General features: G+C 40.7%; 1 protein-coding gene across 12 annotated transcripts in view; it reads left to right on the top strand.

The window, feature by feature from the left end:
- EPB41L2 (erythrocyte membrane protein band 4.1 like 2) overlaps positions 1-18344 on the top strand; it is a 257199-nt gene that overhangs the window by 205503 nt on the left and 33352 nt on the right. For all 12 annotated transcript variants that reach the window (XM_075063957.1, XM_075063959.1, XM_075063956.1 and 9 more), the window contains 2 exons: positions 5563-5735; positions 16436-16620. In XM_075063957.1, coding sequence (XP_074920058.1) covers positions 5563-5735; positions 16436-16620 — 358 coding nt within the window. The remainder of the gene's footprint in view (positions 1-5562; positions 5736-16435; positions 16621-18344) is intronic.

Below are 18344 nucleotides of genomic sequence, written 5' to 3'. Positions count from 1 at the left end.
TAAAAGGTTAATTAAATTCAACTTTATAGGTCAATTCCTACTTGACCATCCAGATCTGCGTGAGTTAGTGTAGCTCTCTAAGATTTCAGTTTGTGCAGCAGCTGAACACCTAAGAGGAAACCAGAACTTGCAAGAACCAAGCCACTGTCTGGATAGGAGGCCTTTTTAAGCATCAGGTCCCCTTATCACTGGGCACTATATGCAGTAGTAGTTGGGACCACGTGCTGCCATCTTTTCAGTGTGTACAGTCTAAAGACTTCTCTAGTTACTGGGTCAGGGACTTGAACTTGGGAGTCTCTTGTCCTGTGTGAGTGCCCCAACTAGCAGGCTATAGAGTAGTTCTCACACACTTTCCTTGCCCAGTGATTATCAATTATCATTCATAATGGCAATTCTTAGTCATTAGAGCAGGGAATGAGAGTGAAAATGGCTCTATAGGTGCTACTTGGAGCACACACCTATGATGTTGGAGGCCCAGGTTCAAGCCCCAGCTCCAGTTACTATTTATAACAAGTAGAACAGCTTCAAGGGAGAGAATGAGAATATCCCATAGCCCAGTAGCTAGGCCATTCTCCTGCAATTTAGGAGACCGCAGTTCAAATCCCTTTTCCTCATGAGGCAGAAGTGAGAGTTGAAACTTGGTCTCCCATATCCTGAGTGAGTACCCAAATCATTGGGTCAAAGGTGATTGGGGGGAGAGCCTCCTCTCCCGTTCCTGCTTCTTTTCATGATTCTTTTCCTTAGCTTTTGTAGAAATGCCCAAAATTGAAACAAAATTTCAAGTTCAGTCAAAACAAAATATTTCATCTTGACCCAGAGCAAAAAAAATTACTTTTTTTGATTTTCAAGGATTTTTTTAAAAAAATTTTCTCTTCAGTTTGATCTGAAAATACCTTTTTCAATTTTTCAGAATTGCCAGTAAACCAAAAAATCTATTATTTGTCCGGCTCTAGTTTGCATGCTAGTTATATACCCAACTACAACTACATTAAGAATATAACCACTACATTTCCCATGGGAATATATGCACTTGCTAATTGTATTGAGATATCTTGTTTGCCCTCTAGACTTTTAAGGAATGCTTTAGTTTTAAATTTACTGTCAAATTTCTCCTGAAAACAAGAAATCTTCCTGTACATGATTAAATTGTATACTTGCATTTACACTGTAGCAGCCCAGAATCTAAGTAAAAGGACAGCTTGTATTTTTGTGCAGTGCTTGTCACAAGGAGTGAACAAGTTGACCTTGTTAAATGGTTTCTTCAGAAAAAAATATACCCCAACAATTCACTGTGCTGTATTTCAGAAAATAAACCTGCTCACAAATAAATTTGAGAGATACTGCAGTTGTTGTTTAGCCTCCTATTAGTAACTCGAACAAACATGTTCCTCTAATATTTTTCAGCTCCTTCTACCTTTTGGAATATTTGAAAGTGGGTAATGTGAGATTACTCCAGATTGACAGTGTACACTCTCATAAGCCTTGCAGTGAACATAAAAGCAGTTAAATAATATAGCCATCTCTCTAGACAGCTTTTTGTGGCAGATGTATATTTTCTAATGGGAGCGATGTGGTTATAGTGGATCACAAATTAACTATGAGTCAGCAATGTAATACTGTTGTGAAAAAAGCAAGCATAATTCTGGAACGTATTATCAAGAGTGTTGTGAGCAAGACATGAGACGTAATTATTCTACTCTACTCAGTGCTAATAAGGCCTCAACTGGAGTACTGTGTCCAGTTCTGGGCACCATACTTTGGGAAAGATGTGGACAAATTGAAGAAAGTCCAGAGGAGAGCAGTAAAAATTATTAAAAGTCAAACATGATTTATGAAGAAAGATTGAAAAAACCTGAGTTTGTTTAGTCTGGAGAAGACTGAGTGGGGGAACATAAGGATATTCAAGTACATAGAAGGTTGTTATAAAGGGAAGAGTGATAAATTGTGCTCCTTATCCACTGAGGACAGGATAAGAAATAATGGACTTAAATTGCAACAAAGGATATTTAGGTTAGACATTAGGAAAAACCTTTTAACAATAAGTGTAGTTAAGCACTGGAACATATTACTTAGGGAAGTTGTGGAATCTGCCTCACTGGAGGTTTTTAAGAAGAGGTTAGACAAATACTTGTCTAGATAGTCCTGCCTCATTGCAGGGAAGTGGAGTAGATGACATATCGAGGTCCCTTCCAGTTCTAAATTTCTATGATTCTAATATTTGTGTAGCTTTAGCCAATTATATTAATTGGCAGTAGAAATTGGAATTTCCTTCAGCCATACCACCTCCTCTAGTTTTTATTTTTAAAGAAAATCATGCTTTGCCATTTGCGCTGTTAAGTTTCAGCAGTGAATCACTAAATACATAATTTAGAAAACATTCCATTTTGAAAGCAGTTCATAGTGTCACACCTGATGCACTGTCTCAAGAAATTTAACATTGGACACTATAAACCTCACAAGCATATAAAGCATGGAAGGTTTTCTAATTAATAAAAATGCATTGTCAATATACGATATGTGATTTTTCTCAAACTGAATATGAAGGTAAGAAAATCTAATAATTGGTGAGTGCAATCCATGACCAAGAGTGACATGCAGCACAGACCTCTCTGCTGCATTGCTGGGATAAATCAGTGTTCTTGAAATGATTCATACCATTGAAATAGTTAGTTTGAAATGTGCTTGATAATTTATATTTTGTCATTATTAAATTAGAATGTAGTCCAAAATAGAAAAGAATTCGTCATCTATAGTAGCTGATCAGTTTAGATTTTTAAGAGGTAATTTGCAACTGTAAATGTTTTCAGTGGCATCTTATATTTATCAGAAAATCTTCCCACAGAAATAGCACAGAATTCAATTGGATTTCATTCCAACCAGAAATAGATTTTTCTAGTCAGGAATGGTATTATAACAAGTACTAAGCTTCAAATACTCTCACCATCATGTACTTCCACTGATGTCATCAGGCAGAAAATCCCCAGAACCTCTCATCAGGATTTTAAAATAGTAAAATAAATAAATTCAGATCTGTTTTCTCTCACTGAATGCCAGAAATAAACAGTATCACAACTGTTACAGCCCAAAAAATTTTAATGTTTTTTTTCCCTGCTCCTGCCATGTGTTCTGTGCATACTGCATGAATTCACACATACAATTCAACTTCCAGGTTTAAGGAAAACTTTTCATAAGATTAGTAATTCCTCATAGATAACTGAAGACCTGTGCTAATGTAAGCTTTGTAGATTGGATGTTATCCCTCTTAGTTTAAAAGATGACTTACCAACTTTATACATACACTATTAAATATGAAAACAAGCCAATTTGTGCTTTTATAATATTTATGGAAGTTCAAACTGTATAGAATTCTAGTTACATTTCCAGTAAGTAACAATTCACTGAAGAGCTGCTGTCAAACTGGGTATCTACTCTGCTCTTCGCAGGTGGTCTGAATCTTCAGTTTTGAACCATACCATATACAGAAAGATTGTGTGTGTGTATACCCACAGATAAATTATCACATATAGTACTTGTGATGTTGTGTTTGAAATTTTCATTTTTTTAGTGTCTTCTTAGAACTTTTTGCACTGATGTAACCATAGCTTTGTCAGTTATTACATGTAATTAAGCTTGAAATATAAAATATCCTTTAAAATACCCTTAATCAGTAAGTAATTAGTTCTTTTGTTTTTTCCGTATTAAAGGATTAAAAGTTTATCTCAGCAGGATAGAGGATAAAAAGGCAGTTAATCCTATAGCCTTGCCAACATTGGAAAACAAAGAACAGTAACAACCCTGGAAATATATTCTCTGCCTTTTTTCTCCTCATTCCAAAATACTTACTTTAGGAGACACTGTATTGTCAATGAGAATTTACAGAAGTTATTGAGGCAGGATTGTGGTATAAGTCTGTCCTCACAATCAAAGAAGGAAAACTCAAGATGGTTAGTAGTTCTGCTGTATAAGCATCCTAAAATAGGAGGGTGTGCAAATTAACCTTTCATCAAGATGGTCACCATTTTTGCCTGCTTATCTGAGGAAGGAATCCTTGCAATCGTAACTGAAGATCTTAAAAATATATTTTGAACTTAGATGCTTCCTGAGGAATTTGCAGAATCTACGGGGAGTGCTCAGATGCTTTATCTAAATTCACAGAGGACTTCTAAAGGTTTCAAATATTGCTGTAGGGGAGTCTCTAAAAGGGACCAGATTAGAAATGGCAGCAGTAAGAGCCTTTGTAGATAGATGTGGATTCTGTGCTGCAAGATTCAGGAATTAATAGGCTCTCCAGTTTTTGTGACAGCATTGTTTTTCTGAATTCAGGTTATCATAAACTTATTACAATGTGGACAACAGCTTAGTAGAGGAGATTGTCCACAAGGAAAACTTTTCCCATTAGTTCTTGCATAATAGCCATATGGCATCTAAATCAGTTGCTTTCATGAGAAAATATTAAGGAACATACTTGTATAATTTTCAGCTGTCTATAATGCATAAATTTTGTTTTTTTGAAAAAAGTCACATGATCTACTTCTTCTCTTTATCTCCCTCTCCAATGTTTTTTTCTTTTTCTTTTTTTGAATTCTCTGTTGCATTTATGCATTCTTTGCCTATGCCTAGGCATCTGGTCCTCTCATCTCCCTGCTTCTCTGGACATTCCTTCCTTGCTGTGCCACTGGTTCCAGTCTTATTGGTGATCAGCTCCTGTTTCTTCTCTTCTGATATGTGACAGTGACAACTAAGCTGGCTGCTCCTCATTTCCAACTACTTCTACAAGTAATAGATCTCTCTTTTGCAGTAAAGAGCCTGGATATCAAAAGAAGTAGTTAGAAACAAAGAGACTCAGCATGACCAGCCAATTCTTCATAGACCACAGTTCTGGAACTGTCAGAGTTTGCAATATGAAAAATCTTAAAGTTGATATAGGCACTGAATGCTAAGGCTGTGGGCACCAAACAAATAATGTAAGATCTATATCAGTTGAGATGCTTTGAGTAATTTTCCAGGGATTTAGCATGTTATCATTTTTTGTATGTTACTGGACCATTACTGGGTTTTTTCCCTCTGCCTTGCTCAAACAGAACTTTTAATCTTTTTCAGTTATCAATATCTTAAATGAAAACACCAAGCTTCTATTTTCTAAAGCTCTGGTCGTTTAACAGCAGTTAATGGCATCTGGCTAGTGTCACTAATTTCAATTGTTGAAATACAGTAGAACCTTGCTAATTCTCAGTGATATCTGGCAGACCAATAGCAAATTTCTGAATATCATGATGAGCAATTAAAGTTAAAAAAAATTATTAAATATTAAGTGTAATCCTCTGCAAAATTTATTAACTTCAGTTATTTTAATACTTGTAGCTAGCTTAATTTTCTTTGTACTTTTTTTGCAAGATAAGACCAACTTTACAAACTTTTAACAATCTTATATGCTTGAATTTTATCGTTAAATAATTTTTCTTTCCAAATTAACTCATAGTATGATGAGCAGTTATGAAGTTCTGCACTGAAGCATTTAATACAACTAGAGAAATTACTTTTATTCTAATATTTGTTTTTTAGACTTGTATCACCAGAACAGCCTCCTAAGGCAAAGTTCCTGACCTTGGGTTCCAAGTTCCGCTATAGTGGCCGTACTCAAGCACAGACACGGCAGGCTAGCAACCTTATAGACAGACCAGCTCCGTACTTTGAGCGCACCTCAAGCAAACGTGTCTCCAGGAGTCTTGATGGGGGTAAGAGATTCTGATAAGGCGATATCATGTAGTACGTGATGGGTTCATTGCATCCTGCTGCTTTCTAAGTTCAGTTTGTAACTGTAAAAAATGGTAACATCTGCATGCCTAGAACGTTAATAATCAGACTTTATGAAATTTGCAACTCAATTCTACAAATTCATGTGTGTGTTGACCGTTAACTGTATTACACCTATTCCCAGGTGCTTTGTGAAAGCATTTTCTGCAGTTCCTAATGTGTTGCTGTTTTTGTGTTATCTTTGGGGGGGAATAACTTTTTTAGCAGTGATACTGTCGCTGTGCTAACATTGTGAGCTGTAAATCTTTTTGAAAAGGCTTTGTAGAGGAAATACAAATTTTGCTAAGCCAGACCTTTCTTTAAAGGTTTACTACACACATTACAAGTAATTATAGTGGATATTTAAAAATAACATTGGTATGTCTACTTGCCCAATCTCTTAATGAAGAAATATTAAGCATGGAATTGGACTTCTGAGAGCCAGCAGGGGAAATCAGATGCCTAGATCTGGAGTTCCTGCTCAGGCCCACAAAAATCTACTAACATCCACTATATTAAGGCCACAGGTTTTTTGTCTCTGGGTGGTTCATTCTGTTCTTTAACATCCTAGTAGCAAATTGACCTGTTTTTTAACCCTTCTCCCTCCCGGGATTCCCCACAAATCACAAAGAAATAGAGGATCTCTTTCAACCCTGTGCAGGGCAGCATGGCAGGACTCAATGAGGAGTGCCTAGAAGGCCTGGATCAAGTCTACCAAATTTGAAAGCAAATATCCAAAGAACAGATTCTGCTTGAAGGAAATATCAAGTCTATCTCTGAAATTAAAGCCGCGACTGCACCACAACAGCTGAGTCTGCAGAGGCTATCCTCCAACACTGGGGAGGCAGAAACTAGAATCTTTACTTTAGAAGACAATATGGACTCCATTAGGATCACTAGAGACAAACAACGTCTGATCCAAAAGCTACATGATGAAATCAATGACCTGGAAGGCCAGTCCAGAAGATTTGAGAGTGGCTGGGTACCCTGAGGAAGTAGAAAAGGACAAGCCAGTAGAATTTTTGTCTAAGATCCTTTCCTTACACCTTGATACAGACCTGGTCCTAGAAAGAGCCCGTTGCTCCCCAACCCTCAACTAATGCTAAGCCCCTCTAGCTTCTCTTCTCTGTCTAAACTCATGAATTCCCCTAGATATACCTCACCCTGCCCATAGCCCTAAGTTTTGGGGGGCACAGCATAAAATGTTTGCTGGGACACTTCCCCCTGTGAGTACCTGTGGCTAATTTACTTACATGTGTTTCTTGGAACATAAAAGGAATTGGTCACCCTATGAAAGGGAAAAAAGGTGTCTCACTTAGGAAACTTGAAAGCTGGTATTATATTTCTCCATGAAGAACGCCTCATTGAGTCTGAGGCTGAAAAGCTTAAAGTCTGGATTGGTGATGGCATTTTTGGTAATTACTCAGCCAAGTCTAGGGGAGTGGAAGTGTCAATCCTGTTCCGTAAAAAAAAAAAAAAAAAAACTGAGCACACAAATCCTATCAACTGGCAAAGACATGGAGGGAAGATTTGTAACTGTTAAAGTTTGCATCTTCATTGTTACATATATTCTTGTAACCCCCAACAGAGATGATCCCTCTTTTTTAATCAATTATTTTCAAGACTGACTCCCTTCCCCTGAAAATATGACTGTAGTAAGGGACTTGAGTGTAGTGTAAAAAGCTTGTAGAAGAAGAAATACAATTTTCCTTTAAGACCAACAACAGCCCTTCAGTTTTACAGTTGAACTTGTAAGACACTTTCAAGTCATATTTAAGGAACAGGATAATATCCTACCTTTCTCACAAAAGAGCCAGGCAGACTGAGCTGATGAATGTAATGAAAAAGCCCAATGAGGCAGACCTCAGCTATGCTGATTCTCCCTCTTCAGATAAACTCCGATCTCTGATATGAAATTAATAAGATAACCTTAGCTCAAGATGAATTTGCTTTGTTTAGATTAAAACAGATGTACTGGGAATCTATTACTGCATAGATTTTAATTCACTAAAAGCTAAAATCCCTTCAGTTTGTTCAAGTCAGGCCAGATACCAATAAAAAAATATGTTGATGAACAATTATCCAAATAAAAGCAGCAAAGAGTCCTGTGGCACCTTATAGACTAACAGACGTACTGAAGCATGAGCTTTCGGGTGTGAATACCCACTTCGTCGGATGCACATAGTGGAAATTTCCAGGGGCAGGTATATATATGCAAGCAAGAATCAGGCTAGAGATAATGAGGTTAGTTCAATCAGGGAGGATGAGGCCCTCTTCTAGCAGTTGATGAGTGAAAACCCAAGGAGGAGAAACTGCTTTTGTAGTTGACTAGCCATTAAAAGTCTTTGTTTAATCCTGAGCTGATGGTGTCAAATTTGCAGATGAACTGGAGCTTAGCAGTTTCTCTTTGAAGTCTGGTCCTGAAGTTCAGGAGGTTTCTCCAGGGACTGGAGAACTCCTTCCCAGAAGTCAGATACCCTACACTGGCATGGGATCTCAACTGGATGCTCAGATGCCATACAGGCCCCCCTCTCTTTGAACCTCTGGCTACCTGCTCCCTTCTATACTTGTCTATGAAAACAGCCTATCTTGTAGCCATTATTTCTGTTTGAAGAGTTGTAGAAATGGGGCTCTAATGGCATATACGCCTTCAAAGCCTTTTTTTAAGGATAAGGTCATCTTGTGACCACATCCCAAGTTCTTACCAAAGGTGTTCTTGGACTTCCACATAAATCAACCTATCCTTTTTCCAGTTTTCTTCCCTAAGTCACACCAAGACAAAGGAAATGCGGCATTGCATACACTTGATGTCAGGAGGGCATTATCCGTTTACCTAGACAGGACTAAGCCCTTTGGAAAATCTCCCAGCTTATTTCTCTCTGTTGTGGACAGAACTAAGATCTCCAGTTTCCAAGATGGATCTCCAGTTTCCAAACTCTAGGTGGATATCTGACTGTATTACCTACTGCTATCAGTCTCATGGTCTTCAACCTCCTTCTAGAGTATTAACTCATTCCATGAGATCCTTCTCTACTTCAGTAGTCTTTCTTAAGGATGTTCCCATCACAAAAATATGTAGAACCATGACTTGGACCTCCATTCATACATTTGTGAACTCTATGCACTTACTCACACCTCAGCTTCTGATGCCATGTTTGGCTCTACTGTACTATCTTCAATATTACACTTAACTCTGAAGCCCCACCCCTCCTTAGAGGGTACTACTCAGTAGTCACCTGGATAGAAGCACCTGTAGGATACTAATCGAAGAAGAGAAGGTTATTCACCCTGTGCAGTAACTGGTTTTTCAAGATGTGTCCCCCATGAGTGCTCCACTACCAATCCTCCTCCTTCTAATTCAGAGTTCTTTACAGTGGAGCTCTGCAGTAGAGAAGGAATTGAGGGCAATTTGGATGCACAGCTCTGTATAGCTCTAGTGCTGGACAAGAGGCTGCAGGAGGCATGTGCACAGCCGAACAGACACTGCTACCTAAAATCTCCGATCTCAGGTGCATGGGGTGCATGCGCACATAGAGTGGAGCATCCATAAGGACACCTAACAGTCTCTTAGTTGTTATAAAGGTCTTAATGGTTGCCATGAATATGCACAAGAATCTCTATCCTTTTCCATATCTAAACTTCCTCATCCTAATAATGTTGGGGTGTCCTTATCTTATATCTTAATTATCCCAAGCTTATAAGCATATACATCAATTGGTTACTATAGGAATATGTGGCTGGGCATCTGATGATGTTCCTATCTAAAAATACCCTAAACTGGTACCAGCTGGCTTGTTGCAGTTACCTATCAGCAGTTTTATACTTAGTTTCAGCAAAATCAGATATTGCAAAACTCCGTCTTGTGACTTAGAGTGACTGCTGGTTAACTCACTTCTGCTAACTATACTGAGGAACTATGATAAAGCTGCTTGGCCTCATTCTTATGCTCAGAATTTAAGCTTCGACCTATAGGTTTCTTGTATTACTGACTCATTACGTATATCTTTATCATGTTGTAACCCAGAGGTAGGCTACGCTCTCTCGCTCGTATGCGTGCGCTCGCTCTCTTCTCCCCTCCACCCCTTTCCTCTCTGTCCTATCATTCATTTGCTATCCCCTTTACCTACCTTTCAGGCTTTTCTTTGGCCTTCTGTACTCTGTGCTACTTTTTCTCTTCTGCTTCTCCTTTTTTTTTCTGAAAAGGAGTAATTCAGGAGATTAGTTTATGATCTTACTTTACTAAGAACCCCAAACTGGGGCTGAATAACAAAATGATCATTACTACATAATTGTACAGGAAAATCTCTTTAGCTGGTTAATAATTGTATTTGTTATAATATTCATTGCCCTTAATAATAAAGAATTTTAATCTTCCATATCTTCTTGTATAATAAGAACATAATCTGATAATGGCTCTTTACATCAGGTTAAATACCTGACTCCTCTTTATTATCTTTATCAGCTCTGTTACTATAATTTATTCTTTGTTTATTTTAACTGTCAACTATATCATTCTGTATTAGAAGTGGGCAAACTACGGGCCACATCCAGCCTGTGGGACCCTCATGCCCGGCCCCTGAGCTCCTGGCCCGGGAGGCTAGCCCCTCCCCTGCTGTTCCCCCTTCCCGCAGCCTCAGCTCACTCTGCCGCCGGCGCGTTGCTCTGAGCGGCAGACTGTGAGCTCCTGGGGCAGCGCAGCTGCAGAGCCCGGCCTGACCTGGTGATCTGTGCTGCGCAGTGGCGTGGCTGGCACCAGCCAGGCAGCACGACTGTAGCACCACCAGCTACAGGTGCTCCAGGCAGTGTGGTAAGGGAGCAGGGGGGGTTGGATAGAGGGCAGGGGAGTTCGAGGTAGCGGTCAGGGGGCAGGGGTGTGTATAGGGTTGAGGCAGTCAGAGAGCAGGTACAGAGGGTTGAATGAGGGTGGAGTCCCGGGGGGGGGGCAGTCAGGAAGGAGAGGAGGGGTTGGATGGGGTTGTGGGGAGCAATCAGGGGCAGGGGTTTTGGGGGCAGTCAGGGCACAGGGAGAAGGAGTGATTGGAAGGGGCAGGGGTTGTGTGTGGGGGGGCTGTCAGGGAAGGGGGTTTGGATGGGGCAGGAGTCCCAGACGGGGACGGATAAGGGGTGGGGGCTGGGCCACAACCCCCTCCCCTAACCAGCCCTCCATACAATTTCCAAAACCCATACGGCCCTCAGGCCAAAAAGTTTGCCTGCTTCTGTTCTATATCCTGGTCCTTGAGTCTCATATTCAGACTTCTAAGTCAGCTCCTCCAACAGAGCCTTAAAGCTTCATTGCCATTGTCCTTCTAACTTTTCTCTTGGCAGAATATGCTTCTACCAAATGTTCTCCTTCTATTGCTTAAAATGAGATACAGAGACTCTTCCATCCCTCTGAACAATCAGTGTAAGGTAATAGAGCTAGTATACGAGGGTTGGTTCTCATCTGTGATTATGCTGCTACTCCCAAACATGTAATTCCACACCAAAAATATATGTTAAAAGAACATCACAGTTGTGAAGAAAAGCACTTAAAAGTTGGATATGGCAAAGTGCAGATTGCCTTCACAGCCTTAATTTCTGCCCTCTTTGTGCCTATTCATTATGATGTACTCTCTAAATATCTGATTGTATTATTATTTCCACAAGACACTGCCTTTTTCCGTTTCCATATTGATTGGTGTGAAGTGAATGAGTCAACTGCTGTTCCTTTTGCTGCTCATTGAGTGACCCCATTTTATTCACTATACACTGTCTAGCCTAGGGGTGGGCAAACATTTTGGCCAGAGGGCCACATCAGGGAATAGAAATTGTATGGTGGGCCATGAATGTTCACAAAATTGAGGTTAGGGTGCAGGCTCTGGAGTGGAGCTGGGGATGAGTAGTTTGGGGTGTAGGAGAGTGCTCTGGGCTGAGACCGAGGGGTTCGGAGGGTGGGAGGGGGATCAGCACTGGGGCAGGGGGTTGGGGCATGGGGAGAGTCTCAGGGGGTGCAGGCTCCAAGCGGTGCTTACCTCAAGCAGCTCCCAGAAGCAGTGGCATGTCCCTTCTCCAGCTCTTACATGGAGGTGCAGCCAGGTGGCTCTGCTTGCCGCCCCAGTTGCAGGTACCACCCCTACAGCTCCCATTGGAGCATGTAGGAGCTGGAGAGAGGCCATGCCGCAGCTCCGGGAGCTGCATGGTGCGAGGCCCAGGCCGGAGCGGGGCCGAGTCACTTGTGTGGCCCCGGCCAGAGCGGGTCTGAGCTGTGTGGTCCAGCCCCAACCCAGCTCCCCGGCTGGGGTGGGGTTGAGTTGCAGATGCCGCTCGCAGGCCAGCTTAAAATGGCTTGTGGGCCGAATTCAGCCACGGGCTGTAGTTTCCTCACCCCTGATCTATCCTGTCAGCTAAAACACTAAATATGCTCTGATACACCGGTGCAAATGAGGCAGTGGCTGTAGTGAAGCTTTACTTCATTCAGTATATACATTAAAAGATCTTCTAGAATCAGCATATAGATCGGGGTGGGCAAACTACAGCCCCCAGGATTGTCACACCCACGGCGCCGTGGGTCCTGCACCATTCCCAGAAGCAGATGGCACCACGTACCTGGGGGCGAGGGCAGGGAGTTATGTGCGCTGCCCTCACCTGGAGGCACTGCACCGTGCAGCTCCCATTGGCTGCAAGTGGGGAACCGTGGCCAATGGGAGCTTCGGGGGAGGTACCTGCAGGCGAGGGCAGCGCATGGAGCCCTCTGCCCCTCCCCACAGGAGCTGCAGGCACCTGGTGCCAGCCACTTCCGGGAGCGGCACAGTGTGGGGCCAGGGCAGGCAGAGATGCTGCCTGTGCCTCGCTGCACGCCGCTGCCACCCCAGAGCTGCTCCTGGTAAGCAGTGCTGAACCCCTCCTGCACCCTAGCCCCCTGCCAGCCCCTTCTGCACCACAATCCCCTGCCTCAGCCCTACATTCATGGCCCCAGCCAGACATGGCCCTTGGGCCAAAAAGTTTGCCCACCCCAGTATATATCATATTCCATATGTATTTGTAGTTTTAAATATGATTTGTTCAGATCAAAATCTATTTTCAACAAACCACTGTAATAGGAAAGGTTTGAGGAAGCTATACAAAACTAAAGATCTGTTAGAATGGAAATACTTGGCCTTAAGTGTCGTCGTTATATGTTGGGTAGACAATACTTCACATTTTCATAGAACTATACAGATATGAACTAATCATCCTCAGCACCCCTGTTAAGTATCTCATGTTCTCCCTTGAGTGATTGTTCTTATGTGTTTCATTGTTGGCAAGTACGTACGCCGTGCTCTCGAGATTGAAATCCTTTGGCTAGCAACTTGCGTTGGGTTCTACCTGCACCTTGAGTGATGTCACACCATTTCTCAACAACTGGTGGCATAAAGGTCAGCCTCCCCTGAGTTTCTTCCTACTTCACGTGGGGATGTCTTTATCTCCTGCAACTTGACTAGCTTTGTTTGTATGAGTTAGCCGTTACTTTAGTTGAATTCAGCTACTTTAGTTGTAGTTAGTTGACAGGTCTTTTGATAACTTTGGTTGGTTGGTTTTTTGTTTGGTTTGGGTTTTTTAATATACTAGGTACTGAGCTCCAGCCATGATGACTGAGCCTAGATCCTCCAGTTTTGAATAGTGCCCTTCATGTGAGTCAGCCATGCTTCTTAGTGATGGCATATCGTGTTTATTTTGTCTAGGTGAGGGAGCATATCGCTGAAGTGCTCAACCTATAGATTACTTTCCAAATGAACTCGGAAAGTGAGGAACATTTGCCTGAAACTTTTCTTATAAGACCAGTCCATGAGATATCACTTTGATGCAGGCACTAAGGACCCTCTCAAAATAGAGCGGTCTTCTTCCAAGAGTGCTCTGGTTAGTGTTACCTGGGAATTGAGTGGTGTTTTACCCAGAATTTGATCAAGCTAATTGCAGCCATATTGTGTGCATTCAGCCCCCCGTGAATTAATAAAATAGAACACCAAATAGTTAAGGGTTAATTTGGATAAGCAGGGCTTTTGGAGGCAAGGTCAAATATTAGCTGCAGGTTTGCAGTTTCTGCTAATCAGAATGCAAGGAGGGGAGAAAAGAGTCAGCAAATTATGAGACTGAAAGAAAATAAGTGGATGGAGACCTTGAGTTTGGGGGACTTTGATATAGAAGCTTATTATGGCTAAGATTGTTAGAAATGTTTTGTTTCCTGATGTAGACAAGGTCTATGGTGATTGAACTGGGAGCCTTAGGAGACTGTTGTTAAGTAGTTGATTGAAGTTAGGAGAAGTGATGACCCAGTAGGGGTCAGTATGAGCTATGTGTTTTGTAAAAGATAGTTTATAAAAAGACTAGATAATAGTGTGTGCTTTGGAGCAGTTCTCTTAAACTGTCCCAAGAGACTTTTTCCTGATCTCATACTCCCCAACTGGGAAGCGACCAGCCATCGCTGGCCTGCTACTAATTAGTCAATACCATCTCAGATTTTAGGTACACCTCTACCCCAATATAATGCTGTCCTTGGGAGACGAAAACATCTTACCACGTTATAGGTGAAAGAAACCGTGTTACAAAGAACTTGCTTTGATCTGTCGGACCATGCAGCCCCGCCCTCCCCCCCGGAGCGCTGCTTTACTGTGTTATATCCAAATTCTTGTTATATTGGGGTAGAGATGTAATTATTGGATGTTCTAAACCTATTGCTTAAATCTAATCAATAGTAGTTTTAGATAAGATCATGCTTACTTGTACCAATCTTTCATCAGCCGGAAGCGCTGTGTTCCCATTGATTTTAATCCTGACATCACCTGGAGTGAAACAGTTAAGTTGTCACTGAAAACTATGAGTAACCAGAGTGAGCTCTGACTCTCTGCTGTAAGCTCCCAAGCATCTTCTTTGTAAAAGACCCCTCAAGTCTTTGTAACGGGCTTCTGAGAGATATAGGACAGAGCGTTGCTCTGCAAAAGAGCACCAGCACAAATCACTTTCCCAGGCACCCGATAAAATAAGGAGTTTAAATTCTCAATGACTTTCAATGGGAATTATGCACCTAACTGACATTTGTGCCTTTGCCAATCTTCCCCTGTAACGTGCACTGCAAGGCATTCTCCTCTTGGTTTACACTAAGTCAGTAAAACTTTCTTGAGTAATTGTTTTGCAACTTCAAGCCAAACAAATGTTTAAGATCAGGTGACCCCCTGTTAGTCCCAGTCCTGGAGCATCCTGCTTCCAGCAGCCAACACTTCCACCTGGCCCCTCCTCAGTCCTTTGTTCTTGTTCCCAGGCAAACATTGTCACCATGCCCTCCTCCTTAACCCTTTGTTTTCCAGCAGGTCAAACCTGGCTGTCTTCCTAAGTAGGGTGGACCATCCATTGTCATTAATTGCTAGGTGCCAAGTGCTTGGGCAATTGGAGTGGCCATTGTCTTCTCGGACTCTCCATGGTCATGGGGGGCCAGGTCCCAGGCAGCTAGGAGTCAGTCAAACGTGTATCTCTACAACCTTTTCCCACCATCTAGTTAACCAGGCCCCATGCAGGGGAAACTGAGGCACACACAATATTCATAAAAATATTATGAAAAATTCCCACTCTGTCACAGCTACCATTTCTGTTAGCTTTCTTGGCTTGTGTAATCCTGTCATAATTCTTCACCCATGGATATTTATTCTTCTGGCCACTTTTCACTGTTCTTGCATCTCTTCTCAAGGGTGTACTTATTTTAGGGTGACCAGATGTCCCAATTTTTTTAGGGACAGTCCCAATATTTGGGGATTTGTCTTATATAGGGACCTATTACCCCTCGCCCCTGTCCTGATTTTTCATACTTGCTGCCTGGTCACCCTAACTTGTTTAAACATTTTTAATTTCAGGTTGAATGTCTGCTGCATTATTGCCAGTGTTTTGGCTGAGCCAGCTGGTCTTAGAGCTCCTCCTGCTGGTTAATACTATTATAGTGATTCTAGCTGTCAGAATAAAATAGATTCAGTCTCTCTAATGCCTTTTGTGTTTGTTATATCATACATCAAATATACCTATTAAGTATTGCCAGTAACTAGCTAACAGGAATGAGTAAACCAAATTGGATAAAAGAAAAAACAGCTCAAGTTTCTCTCAAGATACAAAGTTTGAAAAAGTGTAACTTTTTTATGTTGAACTTTGTGTGTTTCTACAGTGCCTGATTTTCTCTGCGTTCAGAAGTAGAAATACTTTGAGAGAACTATCTATGCATGGTGTTTCTGTATTAGCTGAAAACAGAATGTACTAAAAATATCAAATTTGTGCAAGATGGTTTTTATCATGGGTATATAATGACATGTATAGCCTACTTGTTCTTTGTTCTTGTGGTTTATATTGTCACTAGATATGTGATAATTTTTAAAATGGCTACTTGACTATAGCATTTTCTCTGTATAGTACATACACATCACAATTAGGAACAGTTATCCATTACCAGTTGTATAAATGCAGTTAGAATCATGCACTTGGGATGTTATCATAACTTCATTTACTGTTGAGTTAGAGTTTTTCCCCTGGATTGTTCTTATCCCTAAATGGCTAAGCTGTTGTGAAACAAATATTTTATGTTCAAAAGTCGTGAAAATAAAACTTTCCAGCATACCCAGAATAACCAAAATTTTTTGTTCTCTAATAGCTCCTGTGAGTATCACAGACCAAAGTCTGCTAAGGGACTTTTCTGCTACCACAGTGGGACCTGCTGGTGAAATGGTCTTAGACGGTGAAGCTGTTGGCCAGACCAAGTTAAAAAATGGCGAAGGTAGAGATGAGGATGGAAGCCCAACTAAAATTCCACAGATGGAATTAACCCAGGATGAAAAGGTATGATGGATTGTAACAATAAAGATAACACTTAACTAACATTTAAAGTGGAGTTGTATGTCTTTAAAAATAACAAGCAGCATACTAGAAGATATTGTTAATAAATTATTTCGAACTCCTCCTTTATGTTTAACCATATATATATACACACACAGTGTATTTTATATAACCAAAAGGGAGCAACAAATTGCAAATTTGCCTGTGTGGCATTCAATTTTGTGAATTTTTTCTTTTAATTGTTGCTACAAGTTAATTTGCCATAATTAGACACACCGTAAACACTTCTGGGATATAATTGTTCAAATTGAACTTTCTCTTAACTTACTTTAAGCCACATTTAGCTAGTTTATATAATTTTACTCGGAACAAACGTCTAAAATTGTGCTAGTATATCTAGTATCATACACAACCTGTTATTTGGTTGTATATATTTTGTCTTTTTCAAGTAAATTTCAGTGCTTAACATGGTGCTTGCCTTATTTGCCAACTGCAAAAACCTTTTAAGCTGTCCTTTTATACATCAGTATCAGTTATTGAAACACATTAACTTATTAAAAGAATTTCCACGTAGAACTGATACACAGCTTTCTAGGGAAAGTTGAGTTTGTTGAGAGTGGAGAAATTGTAATGCAAGTGGCAATTTACTTGCCTTATTTATTGGAGTTAGCAAGGAAGCAGATCATAAACTTTAATTTGGATTTTGTTTTATGTGCTTTGACATCAATATTTGTGCCAACACCTCTTTCTAAAATGTGAGCTCAAGCTTTGGAGTTCAGAAATAGTCTGTGTATCTTCTCTGACATGTATTCCTGTTTTTCCTGGCAGACATCCAAAAATTTCCATTGCTATCGGTTTTTTAAAAAAACCTGAAGGAATTTTCATTTTGAAAACTGCATTTTTGTGAATTACGCAAAGGGTACCCAAATCACTGCCCAGGGCACAACATTTGGGCTGTCGAGTCTCCCAGTGCAGCTTACAGCCCAGCCCCGCTCATCCTATAACTGCAATGTGAGACCAAACATGAACATCCTCATATTTTGATTGCCAGGGAACTTAAACAGCTAACTTCTAGTCAGTCAAGGAAGACGCACACAGTTCTACGTTTGATGAAAACATGTATTTAGGTAAATTAATATGCAAATTCTGGCTCCTGGCAATATACTAATGTGGTCCCTCAGAGTCACAAAGCTGGGGAACCTTAGGATAGATTATGCAACCAAGAAAGATTCCTCAGCCACGGGATGGAAAAGCTCAGTGGTTCGGGAAGGGCTTGCATGTTTTATGAAGCTATTCAGTGTAGCTTGCTACATGTACGAGCTCTGCAAACAGGATTTTCTAAATACTATTTTTCTTTTTTTTGCTGTTTCTAAATTCCAGAGGAAATGGTAGTAAATCCTAGGATCAGAGTCCCTGCTTGTCTTTTTTTACGTGCTGCTGTATATCATGAACTTTCTGCCAGAGCTTTGAACATTTGTTTGCTCCCACCAGTTGTAAGTGACTGCACTTACTACCATTCAAAAGTGCAAAGTTTGTCACAACCTTAAAACAAAAAATCTGTTCAGATTCAGAATTCTTAAAACTGGACAAGTGGGCTAATTTTTAAAAATACATGAGACTTTTCAATTTTTATTTGGCTTTTATATTACATTGGTAGTGCTGGCTCTACTTCTGAGTAAAAGGTTTCGCTAACTAACAATTTCTTTTTTTTCCTCTCTTTTTGTGCA

This window comes from Chelonoidis abingdonii, chromosome 3, assembly GCF_003597395.2.
Source record: "Chelonoidis abingdonii isolate Lonesome George chromosome 3, CheloAbing_2.0, whole genome shotgun sequence".
Classification (NCBI taxonomy): domain Eukaryota; kingdom Metazoa; phylum Chordata; order Testudines; family Testudinidae; genus Chelonoidis; species Chelonoidis abingdonii.
This window is presented reverse-complemented; position numbering and strand designations above follow the sequence as displayed.